The 21,082-nt window shown below is 40.5% G+C and overlaps 1 protein-coding gene across 4 annotated transcripts in view; it reads right to left on the bottom strand.

The window, feature by feature from the left end:
- Positions 1-753: 753 nt before the first annotated feature.
- Tdrd1 (tudor domain containing 1) overlaps positions 754-21,082 on the bottom strand; it is a 44,561-nt gene continuing 24,232 nt past the window's right edge. For 3 of the 4 annotated variants that reach the window (XM_069988061.1, XM_069988062.1, XM_069988060.1), the window contains exons 15-26: positions 19,857-20,099; positions 18,958-19,095; positions 15,843-15,953; positions 14,937-15,107; positions 11,035-11,319; positions 10,166-10,285; positions 9,106-9,222; positions 6,801-6,968; positions 5,342-5,566; positions 4,481-4,527; positions 4,309-4,396; positions 754-2,001 (exon numbers count right to left, since the gene is read on the bottom strand). In XM_069988061.1, the coding sequence (XP_069844162.1) occupies positions 1,946-2,001; positions 4,309-4,396; positions 4,481-4,527; positions 5,342-5,566; positions 6,801-6,968; positions 9,106-9,222; positions 10,166-10,285; positions 11,035-11,319; positions 14,937-15,107; positions 15,843-15,953; positions 18,958-19,095; positions 19,857-20,099 (1,769 nt within the window). In that variant the 3' untranslated portion in view covers positions 754-1,945. Of the gene's footprint in view, positions 2,002-4,303; positions 4,397-4,480; positions 4,528-5,341; positions 5,567-6,800; positions 6,969-9,105; positions 9,223-10,165; positions 10,286-11,034; positions 11,320-14,936; positions 15,108-15,842; positions 15,954-18,957; positions 19,096-19,856; positions 20,100-21,082 lie in introns of all 4 variants that reach the window. The other variant, XM_069988063.1, reaches the window with a different exon arrangement.

Here is a 21,082-nt window from a genome sequence, read left to right as displayed (position 1 = left end):
ATTCTCCATGGGAATTGGGCAGAATATGCTTGTGGCAGGAAAATCTGCATGTGTTGGATTCTCAAGTGTTTCTTGTACAGCAGCAAAGCTCAGCTATGGCATCCCAATCACCCTCATTCACACTTCTGCACAGATGGTTCACCTCAGTATTTCTGCCTAACAATAAACTGTTTGTTTGGACACAGCCTCAGATTTGGTGTATTCATCGATGGCCAAATTAGGTCAGAGATTCTACACTTCTCCCAACTGTGAATAGCAGGACCACACTAAACCACAGATTAAGCACCGACTGTCGAGCACACAGTTGGAGCTCAATATTTGTTCAGTGAAACATACTGCAGACATACTGAACTAGGAAACATCTTAGGTGTATTCAGAAAGAAGACATGGTAGTTTAGTATGTGGGAATCTGTGAGGCTAGTGCTACAGCTCTATTATCTCTTCTGGGGAACCAACTCAATCACCAAACATGTTGCTCCATCTAATTAAAATTGTTTCTAGATGAATTTCCAGCACTACAGGCTAAAATGCTGCAGCTGGAAGAAATGAAGTTTTATACATGATCTTTTGTAATCTTTCAACAGCTTCCCTGGTTCTCTTTCATCAAAAGGCCAGTTGTCATTTGCATGTGCTTTTTGGCTGGAGAGCAGATGGGATAAACGAAGACATTTACTTCTGCAGTGTGATTGTGATTCCTTTGCACAGAAATCAGCGCAAGTCCAGCAGGAAGCATACTCGGGGGAGCTGGTTGACAAAGGTTTTTATTTGAGCAAATAAGCATGAACTTTAAATACAAGCACATCAATATCTGAGCAACATCTTTACATGAGGAAAAATTCCACTATAACAGAACGCCTGATCCCAATTACCAGGCTTATTGATTTAACTATCTATGTGTGAGAGACATCTTAGGTTTTCAGAGTCTGGTAATTAAACCACATGAAAATTCTCAAACAGAAACTTTAGGGCTGGCAGGAAAGTCAGCTGGCCCATAATTCTTAGAAAAAAAAGTCTTAGAAAAAATATCTAAGATTATGTGCATCAAGAAAACATTTACTCTAACACAGCTTTTAAACTTAAATTGGTAACTACATTTGTGTTTCATAAAAAAAAAGTGAATTTCTTTTTTTTTTTTTTACAACCAAAGTCTGAGTGGCTAGAGCTTTGGAAGGACATATGGCTGGGCAGGAGCAGAAAGTTCCCCCTTCCCCTCCCCGTGTCACCTCTCCCACCCCAAAGGACCAGTCCAGAACCCCAGGACAGACTCTGTGGCCAAAAGCATCAAGGATGGAGAGAAGATACTGATGACCTCAGAGAGGACAGGAAGAGGCAGATGATGATGGGGACAGGGAACACCAGGAAATACTTCAAACATACAGGAAATAATAAAACTTTGGAATTCACAAACTAGACTTATTTGATATTAGCATGAAACTACATTTCTTCAGTATTTTTAAGTAATCCAAGGTTACAGGCTTAGGGCTATAGTTCAGAGGTAAGAGTGCTTGCCTAGTATGCATGAGGCCCTGAGTTCAACCGCCAGCATGGGCCAATGGAAAGAGAGTCATATGTACAGCAGGGAGCCCCTCTCTATGCCTTCCTAGTAATCCCATGAATATTTTTTTGGTGAATCTTCTCAGTTGTTGTTTTAAAGTTTATTTTTCTTATTTTTTATTTCTTTTAGAGAGGGTCTTACGATGTAGGGCTCAGGCTGGCCTGAAATTTATAATCCTCCTGCCTTGGCCTCCTGAGTGGCACAATGAATCTTCTATACAAGATTTATTTGGTAGGAAGAACTTGGAAGAAAAAATAAAAAACACAAACCAACCAACCAAACAACCTAATAGAACCAAGTAAGGAAACAAATGGAGGCACAAAAGGTCATTAACAAAAAACCAGAGAAAAGATTCCAATATACAAAAACACAAAATGCAATGCTTCTCTATTAAGTCACTGCTGTTTCTTTCCTCCTAAGCATTTGCTTCCAAAGGATGCTGTTATCTGAAATAGAAAAACCAACCACCTTTATGTGTCATATAAAAACCGTGTTTAATTAATCACTGTAATTTGTTTTATGTAAACACTCCCAAATATTCACTTTTAACTGATATTAGACATGTAGATCTGACTTGTTCAATACCACCATGATGTTTATTAATTTTCATTAATAATTCTATGAATTATAGCTGCTTATCTTCCCCTTCACAAATACAAAATATGGCTACTGGTGTTCTTCAAATATAAAAAAAAAGTGGTATTGATTTGTGTTAAGCCTTTATAACTTCTGAGTAATCTATTATAGACAATATATGCTCTTATCATCATAGAACTCCTATTTTGGCAATTTACAATTAAATTGTTAATAAAATGAATTCCTTCAGAGCTGATGAAATAACATTTTAAAACACACTTTCCTTCGTCTCTAGGAATAATTTAAAGGTAAGAGAAATGTTTGAACTGGATTTTCACCACAATAATGAAAGTATGCTTAAATGACCCCTGTGTGCATTGTTTTTCTAATATTATCCCCTAATTTTACAGCCTGTAGAATAGACTGAGAGACACTGCAGCCCAGCACACAGGGCAGCCTGAGGAGCCCAGAGAACGCGGCTCCGAGCAGTAAGACTCAGGCTAACATACCCATGTGTGCTAGAGGCTGGTGTGGGCGGCCTCAGCTCCTACAAGTAAACAGTGTGGTCTACTTCCTCTGTAAGGGTATTGTGAAGATGAAAAGGGTAAATAAAGCACTTGATGTAAATAAGGCACTACACAGATATAAAGTATAATACTGTATCCAAATGGGAACAAAATATGTGATTTATTCGCACAGAAGGGGAAAGCTAGTTTATGCATGTACTGCTGTTTTTTAAGCTAATAAGCACTGTCTCCAATATAACCAAAACAACAGTAAATACAGGTTTCATCTTTAATTGTGTGTGCAAGCACTCTCGATATCCTGATGGGGAAAGCCTACTATTCAGGCAGATAAAAGTGCATACCAGTTAAATCAGCTTGATTAAGATACCATGATGGGTGCTAGGTGGGATTACATTCTGGAAGTTCATGTGTCTGCACATTCCTCACTCTTAAAGTTAAGGGTAAACTCAAGCACCCAAAACAGAAAGCACTAAAACAATGTATTAGGAAGGGCTAAAGGTTGTAATTGCATTAAAAATGGCCCCAGATTTATAAAGGGTATAAATCATGAAAGTAAAAACTGTTGATCTTTAGGATATTTAGCTTAGCACTCAATTAACTGCACTTTCTTCAAAGAGAAAGTTAACATTATCACATGGAAAATATATTTTAAACATCGTTGGCTCCTATTTGAGATGAACCCGCCCTTGGATCTATCTTCAAATGACCTAACACATACTGAATTTGTGCCAACAAGAGCACACACACAGAATAAATCAAAGATCCTTTGTTATCGGCTGAACAGCAGTTCAAAGCTACAAGGAGCACTATTTTACAAGTTATAATTGACTATTGATAATGGGGTGATTTTTATTTTTTGGTGGTGGGGGTACAGAGCTTGGTAGGCAGATGTTCCACCATTTAAGCCACACCCCAGTCCTTTCACTTTCCTTAAGTTTTTGATTGTAGCCTAGACTACAATCATCCAATTTAGGCTTCTTACACAGCTAAAAGACAAGCATGACGCCATGCCTGGCTAGATCATAGTTTCTGAAGGCCATACTATGGCAAGAGATAATTTTTTAAATGGAGGAATAAAAAGACAAAAATGGGGACAATTCTTGGTTTAGAATCATTAATATTTTCTGTAAATAGTGGAGTCATCACAGCTCAAAGGGCTGATGCTTCATTGTGAAGTGAAACCTGCTGTGGGTCCAACTCACTTTCCATTCAATGACCTCTTCATGAGAACTTTCAAAAATTTGTAACAAGACGTGAGATGATTTCAGATCACATTTATGACAAATGTAAATTTAACAAAATATGAGATGATTTCAGATCACAATGGTCAGATGATTTCAGGACACAAGGAGTTTAAAGCTAAGCTTCATCTCCCAATCATTTTTGTAAGTCCTTCTGCAAACACAGTAATTCTCAAAATCAAATCACAGTGAGGAAAGGCCAGGACAATTCAAATACCCCTGGGCTCGGGTCCACTAAGAGCATCAGCTGAAGGGAGAATATTAGTCTGAAGTCATGACATGAAGCCCCACTTCACCGTGGGAAGGGAGGGGGGCGTGTCACACCAACTGCTCCATCCTGACAGTCCCGCTGGGACATCCTAGGGGCAACTACAAAAAAAAGTAACAACAAAAATCACACTTACTTAACTTTTTAGCCTATTTTTCATTTCAATAAATTTATTTGGGTTGGTTGGATTGTTTAAGAGGAAGAGAAGAATCTGCTCATGTTTTTCAACCTATAGTAAAAAAGAAAATAGTAGAATTTAATTTCTGAAAAAATCTGAGAAGTGTAACTCCACTTAAGAGGGATTTTTGCCCACCTGCTTCTGTAACTCCATGCAGTGACAATTCATCCCATGTGTCTTTTCTAAAGTAAATGGAAAAAAAGAAGTTAGGTAGCACACAAGGTAAATGACAAACAACTTGAACCAGATCAAATACATATCTGTCCACATGCCTGGCTTTCTATTTTAAAAACCAGATCAGGGTTCTATGTTGTCTACTAACCTTGTTGTTATTGTTTATAAAGTAACATACACATTGCATGGGCTAGGCCCTCTGACTGTTACATACGGGATCTTTTATGGATGAGGAGGATCTGCCAAATGCACACCTTATGAAACACTAGGAAATTCCATCTCAAGAAATGAGTTCTGGGCTGGGAAGGCGGCTCAGTGGTAGAGCACTTGCCTTGCATGCCTGAGGCCCTAGTTCGATTCCTCAGCACCACATAAGCAAAAAGAAAAAAGCCGTAAGTGGTACTGTGGCTCAAGTGGTAGAGCACTAGCCTTGAGCTGAAGAGCTGAGGGACAGAGCCCAGGCCCAGAGTTCAGGCCTCACGACTGGACCAAAAAGAAAAAAAGGGATGAGTTCTTGTCATTCTGGTTAGAATCAAATGTGAGCTGGACAAAAAGTGCAGAAAGAATCCTCAATCTGAGCCTCTCAGTGCTGATTTTTCCAATGCTGTAGAGCCTGACCCTGGGACTACCCCCTCCCCCCCCCCCCCTGCAAACAAGGTAGCAGCAGGAATCTGAGCCCTGTCATGGGATGTGGAGGAAGAGGAAGGGACTGTAGCATAGGGGGCAAAGAAAGATCAGGTCAACTAAAGGTGACAGTCTCAGCTATCTTTGACATCTACACATCTGCTAGTAATTACATGCTTAAAAATAAATCACCTTCACCTTTATTGAAAGCATTTGGCTTCAATGCCATGTTTTGTGCTAGATCATGCATCACCAGCTTCTCAGCTATATTGATAGTACCGTTCTCAGAACACTTCTCCACAGACACTGTGTGAACGTTCTTCACGATCCCTTTCACAGAAAGCATTACATTCTGATTCAACATGAAATTTTTTAGTAGCTCTATTATTAATTGAGAACAGCTTCCATTCAATTCTGTCAGTCCTGGGGCGAGAGGGGAAATAAAAGAAAGATTATGGTTATTTTTCAAGTCTCTTTTTAAAAACATCCTATTTAGGTAAATTAATCAAAGGTCAATAAGCCAAAGGCTTACTTTCTATAGCTGGGTTACTCTGATGTACTACTGCTGCTATATGGAAAATTCCTATTTACTCAATAAACCGTTACTGACCTATAAGGTATCACACGTGTCAACCCTCAATGTACTAATGGGAAAAGCAAATAGCGGGAAAGCGAATTTCCTGACTCGAGTTGGAAGCCACGCAGGCAATGAGCAGTCAGGGTGGTATATGTAGGGCTCTCTGGTAGAGAGCTGAGGAGGAATAGTACAAGCCTGCTTGATAAATTTTAGTGACTCTATTCAAATTCCAATGGAAAGTTGAAGAAATCTAGATTCAGTACCCTCAGTAAGGCAACTGACAAGTGTCATGAGAATATGTCTGAAAGTCCTTACAGAGAATGGTGAATCTAAGATCTGAACAGGGACACCTCCCTCCCTCTTGGCTAAGTTTCTGCCCAGTATCTGTTATCTAGGTAACTGGCAGACCTGGAAGCAGTCACTTCCTCCCCTTCTGCTAGGTCACATCCCTTCCTGCTAGGTCACATCCTGGGCCACGTCTGGTTACATGCCTCCCATCTGACCTTAGGAGGGTCCCAGACCCTGAGGTCACATCCAGATCCAGTGTAGCCACACCTCTTCCTGTCCCTGGCCTAGATAAGTCCTGACCCAGAGGTGGGTCCCCACCCCCTTTCCTTTTCAGCCATGCTTCTCCACCATGCATGGCCGGGGCAGCAGTTCAGTAAATAAACTTCTTTTCCTGCCTGAATAGCGTGTGGTTTTTTCTTCACCGGTTACCTAATGAAACCTACCTATTTAATATACCTTACAGTGAACAAGACATTGGGGGACAGCTCAGTCCACTTCAGCTCACTTCCTAGCAGAGCTTGTGTCAGAGGGAAGAACCCCTGAAACACAACGCTCTGAAAATAAGCTGTGAAGCAAAGGCAGACTAAATGAATGTCATTTCTGCAAGAGATAAAGGATAGGTTTCTTTTGATAATCCTATTTGACACTTAGAAATCTGAGTGATCTATCTTTACTTGAAATATCCTATTTGATTCCTATTTAGAGCAATGAAACATAAAAGACCAAAAAACCCAAAAAAACCAAAAAACAAACCTGAAGACACTCAGACTGGAAAGGGACTTAATTGCCTACCTTCAAGTGAACATTTAATAATCTGGAAAGGTAGCTCCAGGTGGCTGGAGAGAATTGGTTGCACCCTGGAAAGAGGCAGGGTTTCAATGTTCCCATAGTCTGCATAGAGCACTTTCACATCAGAGTCTGATGTTGCCAAGACAATTGCCCGGTACCAGAAATCATCACCTGAAAACATAATGGAATTTAAGTCAGTGACTCCCCTTCCTTCCTTAAGATGAGTTATTCTAAGTTACGTTTTATGTTACTTAAAAATTCAGGATCGAGCTGGGCACTGGTGGCTCATGCCTGTAATCCTGGTAATCCTAGCTACTCAGGAGGCTGAGATCTGAGGATCATGGTTTATAGCCAGCCAGGGCAGAAAAGTCCGTGAGTCTCTTATAGCCAATAAACCACTCAGAAAACCAGAAGTGGTGCAGTGGCTCAAGTGGTAAAGACTAGCCTTGAGCTGAAGAGCTGAGGAACAGTGTTTGGGCCCAGAGTTCAAGCCCCATGACCACCACCACCACAACAACAAAAATTCAAGATAGATTAGGAGCCAAATTTATTCTAAGTCCTACTAAAAAAAAAGTAAGTGTCAGTAGTTTGTTTGTTTGATTGGATTGCTTTTAAGTAGATGGGCCAGGGAACAAGAAAAGAGGTCATGCAGTGTTAAAGGCTGGAAAAATAGATGTGTGAGTGGAAATGATTACACAAGCCATGGTAGCTCAACCAAAGCCTGCAGAGGAGAAACGAGGCAGCATCCCACTTCACACCTCAGACCTCCAGCCTCAAGGCTCAGCAACTGGTGCTTGTCTGCCTTCAAGGTGGAGGACTGGGCAAAGGAACGAGCTCCTTCCCAAGACATGTAAATAGACTTTGGTTCACCAACACCTTTACACAGCATACCTATTTTTACACTTGCTACAGAGAATGGTCAGTTTTATTTTCACATATTTTAATATGGCTTAATAACACGGCTTCCCTTTCCCTGGGCAACTGTTCTCACCCAGCTGCAGAGGACGGCAGGTTCCTCCTCCACAGAGAGCACCAAGCAGACAGGGAGCCAAGTGGAGGAGAATGAATTTACGGAGAACTGTCTGGAAAGCTGTGCACTCGGGTGGGAACATGGCTGTCACAGGGCAGAGTGTTTCAAGATAGGGACACTGGCACGATACAAAATGGCAGAGCCAAATCACCCTTCACTGAAGGCCACCAATGGAAAAGCCCTGTCCACACCTAACGAGACTTCCAGGTAATTTTTTAGGGTCTCATCTTACCTATGTGAACAACAAAGCACTGAAGAAAGCTGAGAATGTTAAGACAAGGAGGCCAAAACAAAAAGAAGATACGGGGGAAATAATCAAAGAAAGAAAATGTCAATACATTTTTTAAAAATGGTAATATCCTTGGAGAAATGGCATTCTATCCTTGAAACAAGAACAAAGTACACATCCTATCTTTTCACTAAGCTTTGGATCCAGGCATGTGGGAAAGCCCAGGATCCTAAAACCAAGGGGCTTCTTTGGAAAGACAAGACTGAGCCCTGAAGGCAGACTCGCTGATCTCATTCTTGATACTGACTGGAGGCATCCCTATCTCCCTCTGTTCTCAGCTGTCAGCCTGAAACCAGCCTGTCAGCCACCGGCTGGATTCAGAACCACCCACACTCGTCACAGGCCTGCCATCTCAAACCAGCCATTGATCCTGAAGCATCCTTCTGTGACCTGGCTCTAGTCCCATATCATCTCAACCCCAGGGAAGCACACACAGAGACACAGACACAGATCATCCAGTACAAGTGTTATGTATATTATCCAAGGAAACATGCACCCAAACTACTAAATGGTTAGAATAAGACCCTAATCAATGTGTTTGAACCCCTGAAGTTCATTCTTCTAGTACATTCACATACAGCATTCTACAAATCGGAGGAACATAAGTTGACATGTTGAATTGAAACCCCTTTTTACAACTACTCAAGTAAAAAATAAAGTAATAATGAATAAATAACTGAGTAACCATGGAGACATTGTGAATCATTTCATTATACTGACCCACTGTGAACAGACCAGCATTACTTAGAAGTGACAGATTTGTACACGTTATACACATACATACATGGATCTGTAGACCTTGCCTAAAGTCTATATAGAACAGAAAAGCAGAAGGATCTCAATATCGGAAGAGAAGTTGTAACTTTAGCATTTTATGTTTTTATAACCAGATGAAATATGCACATAAAACACCAAAATTTACAGAATCTTACATAAAAGAGGGTAGACTAGATGCATTCCCTTTAATATTTTACTTAAAAGAACCTTACTTGTGTATTTGGCACAGCATGCATCTCCAATTCTTGGTCTATAAGATGGCCGACTCTTCTGAGAATTGCAGTACTCTAACAATTCAGATGCTAATAGACTCAGTTTTTCTTGATTTTCTAAAGTAGAAACAATCTTTTTTTTAGTAAAAATTCCAACACTACTATCAACAGTAGAACCTAAAAGATGTCAAGTCTAATGAACAACAACATTTTGTATATTAAAACATACTTAATATATTTAAACTCCTAATTGCCTTTTGCAGAAGGGCCAAAAATGGCCATGTGGGTGGGTGTGACCGGCACAGCAAGTCAGAAAGCGAGAGCTTGCTTTGCCCATAGACTAAAAAGCTCTGGGCCACCAGCAGTAGCCTCCAGTAAACAAACACAAAGAGAAATTTCTAGTGGAAGCAGCACAGAAGGGACAACCAGCCTTGACCAGCCCCATCTTCAACCCACATGAAAACAACAGCCCATGTGTGGGGAAGTACTGGCCATTCCAAGTAGTTCTCTTGTGTCTGAGTGGTGCTGGGAACGAGGCTTGGTGCCCTGAGCATTGTAGCAAAAGTGTGGCTACTGGTCTGTCCCCTGTTCCCAGAAAGAAACTACTCTGTAACCCTCCCACTACACTGTCCTGCCTGAGCACCGTGGACACTGACTACAAGACTATAGATTATTAAACCTTCCAATTAATAACTTGGCCTTGGCTATGTAAAATCTCAATGCAGGAACACAAGGAATGTGAAAAAATTACAATTAGCATAACTTCCAAAAATCCACAAATCCCACCATAACAGACACTAAGGGTAGTTTCGAGCCCAAAAGAACTCAAGAACATGGTTATAAGAATGATCAATAAAATAGAAGCATTTTAAAAAAAGAATATGTATAAAAAACCAGATAGATTCAAAGAGGCTACAAAAAAGCAGCTGAAGAAACTCAAAGATAATACAAATAAACAGATGAACAAAATGAATATGAGATATGAAAGTACAAATAAACAGATGAATAAAAACAATTTGAGGTATGAAAGTAGGAGTTTCAGCATGTACCGATTCCTTACCTGGCATCTCAGATGACACAGCGTAGAACAAATCCGGATTTACAATCTCTAATATGTTTGCCCGCACAGTCTTGTGAACCGGCAGTTCTATCGTCTTCCACTGATCTGCTGAAGAGACCGCTGCAGACGTGAAAGACAGGACTCATTAAATATAAAGAAGTTTTTCTTGTTTTTCCCCCCAGGCTTGGGGCTGGGGACTCAGGGCCTGAGCCCTGTCCCTGAGCATTTGCACTCAAGACTAGTACTCTACCACTCTGATCCACAGCACTGCTTCCAGTTTTCCAGTCGTTAATTGGAGATAATCTCTTGGACTTTCCTGTCCAGGCTGGCTCTGAACCACAAACCTCAGATCTCAGCCTCCTGAGTAGGTAGGATTACAGGTATGAGTCACCAGCACCCAGCTAAAATTTCTCTTCAAGGAATTTATTTGTTCATTAGTTCCTAATTATCAATATTCCGGAATTCAATGGTCAATTTTCTGAGGTGCCCCTTTTGAGAGATTAGGTGGGTATTACAAGAGGTGAACCTATCATGAGATTCCTTGAACTATTACACTGCTGTGGCATATTCCGGTTGTGTCTTTTCATTTCTAATCAATTTTATCTAATTCTAATCTACTCGCCTTTTAAGAAGGGACATCTATCTGTATGGCACTTTTTTTTTGATAAGTAACACTTTTTACTTGATAAATACATTAAAAATAAGTATGTTTGCCCAGTAAAAAGAATAAAAAAATTAACTTTAATGATCGTATCAATCTATGCCCACAAAAATCAATCTCTCCAAGAATATGGTATCATTTAGGATAGAAAACAAAATGTTCATAGCCCGTGAAAACCAAAGACAAATCTACATTTCAGATGACTTACGGGTATTATCCTGAAGCTCCTTGGTGTCAGTTTGGTGATTATATTTATTAACCAGTCTCCTATTCCGCAAGTAGGTGTGTGGTGAGCCACATTTTAAAACCAGGTGTTCACTAGTCAGAATATCACTAATTATTTTGGGGTAGGAAGTGGAAAGATCTGTGAGCTCAACACCCACCCCCTTCTCAGTCATTTCCACCACTCTGGCTTGGAGCTTTGTGCCCCTCACACACATGTGAAACCTCGCTATGGCTTCCTTCGTCCAGTGTTTGTTCTTAGGCTGTATATCTGGAAAATAAGAATAGTGTTAAAGAGCCCCATCAGAAAGTGAATTTTTGCTTCAGTTGTACGCAGGACTGGGTCCTTGCAAGTCTGTGTTACTTGGCTCAGCAATGTTTTTTTTTTACAATTATACAAATGCATCATTTGTGTACCTGTTAACATAATACATTTCACTAACGTATACATTCCACTAACGTATCATTAGTTGTCATATTTCCAATAGGCAAAACCAGGGGTATTATCTTTTCTAGAATATACAATGATGTTCTGTAACATACACAATGAGCAATGAGAAGTTTCTGATGATTAGACATCAACTGATACTCACTTTTGTGGAGAATTTTCCAACAGTAACTTAAAAATTCTATTTGAAATTATTTTTATTGGATAAGTTTGACTTCTTTTTTTGGGGGGAGGGAGCGTGAGGTCTCATCATTCCCAGACTGGTCTTCAACTCCTCAGTTCAAGTGAGTCTCCTATCTCAATCTTCTCAGTAGCTGGGACTGAAGACGAATACTACACACCACAGGCTTTCAATTCTTCTCTAACTGTAACTTTCAAGTGTGAACATGCACTGAATCACCCAGTGGGCTTGTTAAAATGCCAATTTCTGGCTGGGCACCAGTGGCTCATGTCTATAATTCTAGCTAATCAGGAGACTGAAATCTGAACATCCAATTTTGGATGTTCAAGAGACTCTTACCTCCAAGTAACCAGAAAAATCCTGTGAGGGGAGTGGAGGTACAGCTCAAGTGGTAGAGTATATAAGCCATGAGCAGAAAAAGGTGAGAGCTTAGACTCTGAGTTTAAGTCCTAGTTCCATAAAAAAAGTGGGGGGGGGAGGAGGAGGGGGAGAGGGTGGAAGGGAAGAGGGTGGAAGGGGAGAGGGGGAGAGAGAGGGAGAGAAAGAGGGGGGAAAGGGAAAGGGAGGAGGAGAAGAGGAGGGAGGGAGGGGGAAAAGGGGAGAAGGGGAGGAAAAGGGGAAGAGGGGGAGAGGGAGAGGGGAAGAGGGGGAGGGGGAGAGGGGAAGGGGAGAGGGGGAGAGGGGAAAGGGAGAGGGGGAAAGGGGAAGGGGGAGAGGGGAAGAGAAAGGGACGGAGGGGGAGGGAGGGGAGAGGGAGGGAGGGAGAGGGCGGGAGGGAGAGAGGGAGAGAGAGGGGGAGGGAGGGAGAGAGGGAGAGAGAGGGGGAGGGAGGGAGGGAGGGAGGGAGGGAGGGAGGGAGAGAGAGAGAGAGAGAGAGAGAGAGAGAGAGAGAGAGAGAGAGAGAGAGAGAGATTTCTAGGATCCACCCAGGAATTTATAATTAGGAGGGATTGAGATCTACAACTTTTTAATTAGTTTCCTTGTTTGATAAAAATAGTTTGGGAGCCACATTTTAAGAAGCATTTGACATAAAACATAGTAATTAAGAACAGTAAGACGAAACATACTTCTCACATAATAAATAGAAAGAAAAAAACAATGAAAAAAGAAAAAAAAAAAGAACATCTATGCTTTTTTTCCCCTTTTTTGGCCAGTCCTGGGGCTTAAACTCAGGGCCTGGGCACTGCCCCGAGCTTCTTTTGCTCAAGGCTAGCGCTCTACCATTTGAGCCACAGTGCCACTTCCAGCTTTTTCTGTTTATGTGGTACTGAGGAATTGAACCCAGGATTTCATACATGCTAGGCAAGCACTCTACCACTAACCACATTCCCAGCCCTGACATCTTTTTTTTTTGGCTGGTCGTGGGGCTTGATCTCTGGGCCTGGGTGCTGTCACTGAGCTCTTCAGCTCAAGGCTAGTGCTCCACCACTTGAACCACAGTGCCACTGCCGGTTTCCTGGTGTTTACTGGAAATTAGTGTCTCATGGACTTTCCTGTCTAGGCTGGCTTTGAACTGTGATCCTCAGGTCTCAGCCTCCTGAATAGCTAGGATTATAATAGGCATAAGCCACCAGTGCCAGGCCTATTCTTTTTGACATGACCACTATTAACAATTTGGCACCCAATCTTCCACAAGCAACAAAAAGTTGAGACCAGATCTCTGTTGCTCAGGCTAGTCTCAAATTCCTGGGCTTAAGTGGTCTTCCTAACTGCAGCCTCCTGAGTTGCTGGCACTTTAAGCACATACTAAAATTTTTTTTTTGGTCATGGGACTGGGTGCTGTACCTCAGCTCTTCAGCTCAAGGCTAGCACTCTACCTACCACTTGAGCTACAATGACACTTCTGGTTTTTTGGTGGTTTATTGGAGATAAGAGTCTCATGGACTTTCCTGCCCAGGCTGGCTTTGAGCAGTGATCATCAGATCTCAGCCTCCTAAGTAGCTAGGATTACAGGTGTGAGCCACCAGCACCCGGCTACAACTTTTTTGTGGGGATGGGAAAACACATGTGCATATATGTGCACATATTCTCTTACCAAAAAATGCTTATGAGCAAGTGCAGTCATATTGACTGCATGTTATGTAAACACTGAACTACATAATTTAGGGGTAGGGATGGAAGGGGAAAATGAGAGAGAATACTAGAAGGGGTGACATTGATGCACTGTACTCATCAGAATTGTAATCTTTTTGTATAACCACACAATAATAATGATAAATGTTTATATATAGCAACTAGCCACAATGAGATAGGATACCAAGTACTACTAAGTGCTTTATGTTTTAATCTCTTTTATTCTTAGCAGCTATGAAGAAGCCTTTTCCAGATGAGTAAATGGAAGCAAGGGACATTTAAATAGTTTGCCCAAGTACCTCGCAGGCAGTGAGCAGCAGTTCTATGCAGCATGGTACTCACTCACATGTCTTCTGCAACCCATTTATATACATATTTCATAAACAATTCTTCCTATCAACAGCACAGATTGTTTTAATGAATGAAATATACAGGTAGAACTTTAGAGCCAGATCCTGAAAATATTAATTTAACTCTCACAGCAACCCTTCAAAATAGGTACAAACCTTAAGTATGGACCGTCTTATAACCAACACTGATACTGGTTATAGTAAGATGTTCTGTCATTAAGAAAAGCAGTGTAGGGCTGGGAAGGTGGCTCAGTGATAGAGCGCTTGCCTTGCATGCATGAGGCCCTGGGTTCGATTCCTCAGTACCACATAAGCAAAAAGAAAAAAGCCAGAAGTGGCTCTGTGGCTCAAGTGGTACAGCGCTAGCCTTGAGCTGAGAGCTGAGGGACAGTGCCCAGTCCCAGAGTTCAGGCCCCACAACCAGAACCCCCCCCCCAAAAAAGAAAAGCAGTGTAATTAATTTCCTCACAACTGAACCCTGTGTCATTGGCTGGACGGCTTTGGGACAACTTACTGGAAGTAACTTTGCTGAGTCGGGAGCCTCTGCACAGGTGAGGCTCTTAAAACGCCCAACAGGATGCCTTCACTAGGGCTGTGTCCATTTTCACTCCAATCACTGAGAAAACCAGTTTCCTGGCACTGATATAGGCATGGGATATTTCCTGACACTGGGTATTTTGGCCCAAATCTCTTATTTGTAAAGACAATTTCTAAATTTTATTATAGGATGTATAATATTGTAGCTCACATGAAACTTTAGAACTGCAGATATTGATGCTTAGAACATGGACAAGTATGTGAAAAGTGTTGAGAAACTTTCATATCCTGTACCGTACCTACTAACCAGCACTGTATCCCTTGAAAGGGAAGTTTTAAGAACTTGGAGGGTATCATTCGGAGTTCATCTGTGGTAACTTCTTCAATGTTCCCATAATCCACAAAGTGCACTTTCACATTACCATTTGGTAAGATTTCCTTGATTAAAGCACGATACCAGTTGCCATCACCTAGATTTAACACAAAACTTATGATATGGGACATTCCTCTTCATTCACATATGAAATTTCTAACTTGAAAAAAAAAAACACCTTGATCAAAGGGAGCTAATAAATTTGTTCTCATCCTCAGATTATGCCTTTACATTTTCCTACAAAAACTCCTATACTGAGATTTTCCAACATCTACTTTGAGACTATCTCCAAAATCTTTATATACCATATAGTTTTATATCTGATAGGAAGATTTCACTCATTACCTATCCAATAAGCAAGATGTGAAAGTAAAATTAAGATGTAAACTTGAACACTTAAGTCAGTATTTCAAGATTTTGCAATACACTTAAAACTAATAACATTGTTTCACTTGTTTCTTGGTTTAAAAAGTCTAAAAATAAACAATAGAACAATTCTTGTCATGAAACTCTTGTAAAGGTATTTCACCAACATTTTCAGTTTTCAATGGGAACATGTACAGTACAGGGTGATCAGAAGCAACAATGATCTTGCTTTGAACAATTCTTCTGTTTTTAAACTTAGTATTATCAAAAATTTGGGAAGGAAAAGCATTAAAACATACATTACATTAAAATTACATAAAGTGAAGGCAAAAATGTGCCATTTGGTGCTGCTTGTTACAAAAAAAAAGTACCTGGAAAGCACCTATTACTGAAGCATTCACTTAGGTCGTGGCTAGGAATTGTATGTAAGTATTTAGAAGAACAGATGACACCAGCTGCATCTTACCTGCAAAAAAGGCACAGCAAGGTTGTCCTATTTCTGCCATAAAACCATTAGGCAACTTCTGCTGGCAATAATCTGCTAATGATTTGTTCAAGTCTCTGAGGGTGCTTAAAGCTGAAAATTCAACACAGAGACAGCAGTATTAGTGATAAATACCAAAGCCCAACTGTCTTTTAACTTAGGATGTACTGATCACAACAGCAGAAGGTATGTTCTCAAGCCACTAAGCACACCAAATGCATTTCCATGCCAAAAAATCAATCAGCTCTTAAGTTGATGTGGTCAACACTTGCAATAAAGCCAAACCAATGACTTCCTGGGTGGAGAGACCCAACCATAGCATTGCCATCCGTGTGCCCACCCACTGTAGACTATGAGTGAGGATTCCAGGTAGACAAGAAGCTTACACAGAGCTGTCCTGAGCGAGCAAATATAAACACTAGATGGACAGCACAGTTGATGGATGCTAAGGAAATTCAGAGAGCTCTGATGAAAGTTTCCTAGAGAAATCTGAAATATAATTCATTTGATAGAAAGGAAGAAAGGGCTCTGAGACATGGTACAGAATTACAGAGTTGGACAGCCAAAAGTCACTTTGTGGGAAGCAGCTTGATCAAGTAGAGAAGTAGGAGGCCAAGGCCTTGCAGAGACAGCAGAAAGACAAAGCCCACACTGAGCTTTAGCAAGTAAGGCAAAGGGATCTGAAGCACTGTTTATGAGAAAGACCAGGGACTGCCTCTTGAAATGTACCAAGGGCTCAGTCACAGACAGAGAAACTTAACCTCCATACTGGCAGAACAAAAAGCACAAGGACAGGTTGTTCGAAATACTGTGGCACAAACAATGCACTTGCACTTGGGGTGTGCTTGGCCCACCTGTGGAAGGACAATGCCTCATGGAAGCACAGGCACACAGATCCTTTGACACGGTAACTGCAGCTGTGCTGTCCCAAGGACACACTATCAGAGTGAAAAGACAGAGCACAATGGCTGTTTTAGCAATGGAAGCTTGGAAACACTAATCCTCTATCTGCACCACAGAAAAGAATAGAGACTCAACAGCAATGTGGTATCCTGGGGATGGGGGAGAAGAGAGATGAGGGAGAGAGAGGGAGAGAGAGGGAGAGAGAAAGAAAGAGAGGGGGAGAGAGAGAGATTGAACAAAATCCAAATAGGTCTGGAGTTGGGTGACTAGCAATTTATCACTGATGATTTTTTTTGTATCATTTTAACTACAGAGGAAATGAGGTGAGGGGTATACAAGAATTCTCCACATCACCTCTGTAACTTCTCTGTGAACCTAAACGTGCTCCAAAATAAAAGAAAATGTATTGAATAGAAAAATAGAGTTGCGTCTTGGTGCTTTTATGTCTGAAATTTTAGATTCTTGGTAGGCTGAGATCTGGAGGATTGAAATTTGAAGCAAACACAGGCAGACAAATACATAAGATTCCATCTCTGATTAATCAGCAAAAAGGAGGTCTGGAGGCATGACTCAAGTGGTGGAGCAGCAGAAAATGAAAATAAGAGAGGCACTGAGTTCAAAGCCCCAGCAAAGGGAGAAGAAATGAAAAATGAAGAAAATACTCTGTGAGTGTATATCAAAACTAAGTTTATAAAGAAATAAATAAGGTCATACAGTTACATAAACATGAACACATATTATAAAAAGCATATGTATAGGGCTGGAAAGGTGGCTCAGTGGTAGAGTGCTTGCTTTGCATGCATGAGGCCCTGGGTTTGATTCCTCAGCACCATGTAAGCAGAAGAAGCTGGAAGTGGCGCTATGGCTCAAGTGGTAGAGCACTAGCCTTGAGCTGAAGAGCTAAGGGACAGTGCCCAGGCCCAGAGTTCAGGCCCACCACCGACAAAAAAAAATAAAAGCACATGTACAGAGTTCCACTGAGGAATGGTATTTGGAAAATCAAGAAGTGGAAAATTTATTTTCCACTCTGTGCTTGACTTTAGCTTTTGAACCTTGTACAATATTCTTGTAAAAATCACTTTAAAAATAAATTAAAAGGAAGCTTACAATTCTGAGCTTTATCTTACATGATATAGTGGCCCACCTGCCAACTTGGAGGTCAGACAAGGACTTGGTTACCTAGGTTTTAATGTCCTCACTAGACAAAAAAAACCTTTATCTAGACAAGTTAAAGTCAGTGATACTTACCAGCTTCACTAGAATGGCTCAAGTCCTAAGAAAACCCAAGAGTTTGTGAGGCTATAGAGCTATGAGAAATCTCAGAAGTGACAACGGTCACTTTACACATTGGCATTCACTGATTGAATCAGAAAATATGTACTCCTTTATGATCTAGTAATTTAATTCCTAGACTTAGACTTAATGGAAATGTGTAAATACCACACTTATATAGGGCTATTCATAGCAACCATCATTGTATACCTGCAAACTAGCAATGAGCCATGTGTTCAATGCTAGAAAAAGTGCCCTCCTACAATGGAACACAGCATCAACAAGTTATAGATGCATATAGCAACAGTCTGGCAACATAAAAGATGTATCAACAAGGCCAAGGAAAGATCTATTGTATGATTCCCTTTCTATGACATCCCAAATCTGGGAACTGGGAAAACAAGTCCATGTTATCACTGCCCATGTGAGGCAGTGCTTGCTTTAGAAGGAGCATGGAGGGGGGAGGGTTCTAGAAGACATGGGGGACATTTCTGGGATACGGATGATGTTTTATATCCCAACATAAAGACTAGTTATCTGAATGTACTGATCTTTTTGGTAATTCATAATGCTGTAGGCCTTCTAGAGCACTTATCTATATGGATGCTGTAAAAATAATTTAATAAATATCAATAAAGTCAATAACTTAATGTATAAAAAATGAACCAGGAGACATTCTCTAAAGTTGAATACATTTTTAAATGAAGGTTGCCAATACAGAAATAATGGGTTCAGACAGAATGAAAGACAGTACAACCAAATCTTTCTTGGAAATACTAATATCTATGTTAACACTTTTTAAAAGAAAAATTTTAACACTTAGCAATAAAACTCATCTTAAGTTATTAAGTAATAAACATCTTAAGCTTTATGTTAATGTATGGGTAAGAAAAAAAGAAATAAATGAGAAAAGACAACTTACCATCCTCTTTAAGAATGTGACAATAGAACTCTCCAGGATTATACAGCATGCAGATCACAACATCTACCGTTTCATCGATGGCAAGCTCGACCCACGTCCACTCCAATACATCTACTTTTTCTTCTACGCTTAAGGGAGCTGTAGAAATAACCGACCATTTTGCAAACCAAATGGACAGAATATGGGGAGGCTGTTGTAACAAGGTGGTTGCTGAGGAATCTGCTTTTGGTGAATTTGATCAAATTACTCGTGTATGTATGAAAAGATCATGATGAAACCCTTTTGCACAATAATACTTATATGCTACAGGTAATAAAATTTTTATATGCCAATAAAAAGGGAAGGGAAGCGGGAAGCCAGAAAGCTAGGACTTGATGGCTCATGCCTGTAATCCTTAGCTACTCAGGAAGCTGAGATCTGAAGACCATGGTTCAAAAGCCAGTCCTGGAAGAAAAGCTCATGGGATTCTTTATCTCTAATCACAGAAAAAGCTGCAAGGGGCACTGTGGCTCAGGTAATAGCGTGCTAGCCTTGAGCAAAAAGGAGCTCAGGGGCAGTGCGTAGGTCGAGTTCATGCCCCAAGAAAATAAATTCCCACTGGTATTCTAGGGGATTTGACAAGAAACCTGACCTTAGAAATCAGTCCCAGTGAACCATTAATACTTCACTCAATTTCAAGTTCACATTCTGATCAAAGTTTAGCTGTCAGTGTGACCCATAATACTTTCCAATTTTAAAAATGCTCTTTCCAAACATACTCAAATGCATGTAGATGATGGCTTGATTTTCAAGGTGACATGCACTCAGGTATGTATTCTTCCTGGAAGCAGGAGAACCCATACATTTATTATAGGACCATCTGGACTGCACAGGGGTTACGTGGTTGACAGTTTACTTACCACTGGCCTTCATTGCGTCACTAGTTTTCTCTGCCACCATCTCCTTATCTTCCACGGCAAACCCCGCATCTGTGAGAACTTTGGCCACGCTCACATTTGGTGTCACAGATTTATCTATAAGCTCCACCAGGGAGCTATTTTCCAGCCTGTCCACCACTTTTACCATAACCATTTTGTTCTGAACAATCTTTTTCATGAGTCCAATAGCTTCTGGAGTCCAAACTCCTAACAATGGCTTTACCCCTGACAAATAATTTTTAAAAGAATGTTAAAAATAATTCCTGAGATAAGTATTTTAACATTTAACTTCACTCCAGAAAACTAAATCTATGGAAAAATACTGTAACCAAAAAGTCCTGCCTGAGTAGAAGCATTTTCTCAACATGAAAACCAAGCTAGAATTAATAGAGAAAAAGCCTATGATTAAGCTTCTGTGCTTCTGTTTGACACAAAATGTCCAAAAAGAAAATCTATAAACAGATCCGTTTCCTGGAAGGCTGTTGAGTTCTCAGTGGGGGATGAGAATGCTCTAAAATGGACTGGGTGATAGCTGTATAACTCAGTAAATATTTACTAAAAATTATTCAATTGTATACCTCAAACAGTGAAGTTCACAGTGCATTAAAGCTATCAAGAACATTATTAATGAAAGTATAACACAATCCAGGAAGAGATACTTGTCTCTTGCAATTCACTTACGCAAGTCTTGTAACACAAATGAACAATACGAGGAGGCCATATGTGAAAATCAAAAAACGTACGATCATGCCTATGTCAGTTCCTAAAATATAAGAGCCAAGTGATCTATAACAACACATTCAGTCTCTGGTTATGAAAGCAAATTGAAATGATTTAGTTTTTAGCTTATCAAAACAAGTCAAAACCAAGAAACACAGAAATCTCTGTCTGGTGCACAAACGTGAAGAAATTCCCTCCCTCACACTTCTCTGGTGAGTATATAAACTTGTTCAAGCTTTTGTAGAGGCCAAGGCTCAGTGTGTAGCACCAATGTGACAAGAAACACCTTCGTGGACATCCCATTCCACCTGGGGAAGTATAACCAAAAGAAGTACTCTGAAAGAGAACAATATTTTGGTGGTACAAGGGGGTTTAAACTCAGGGCCCTGACATTGTGAAGCAGGAACTCTACCATATGAACCATGTTCTCAGCCTTGAAATACACTTTGTAATATATCCTGAAGAAATGTTCTTGGATACAATGCAAA

Source organism: Dipodomys merriami, unplaced genomic scaffold (genome assembly GCF_024711535.1).
Source record: "Dipodomys merriami isolate MVZ:Mamm:240054 unplaced genomic scaffold, mDipMer1.0.p SCAF_35, whole genome shotgun sequence".
Taxonomy (NCBI): Eukaryota; Metazoa; Chordata; class Mammalia; order Rodentia; family Heteromyidae; genus Dipodomys; species Dipodomys merriami.
This window is presented reverse-complemented; position numbering and strand designations above follow the sequence as displayed.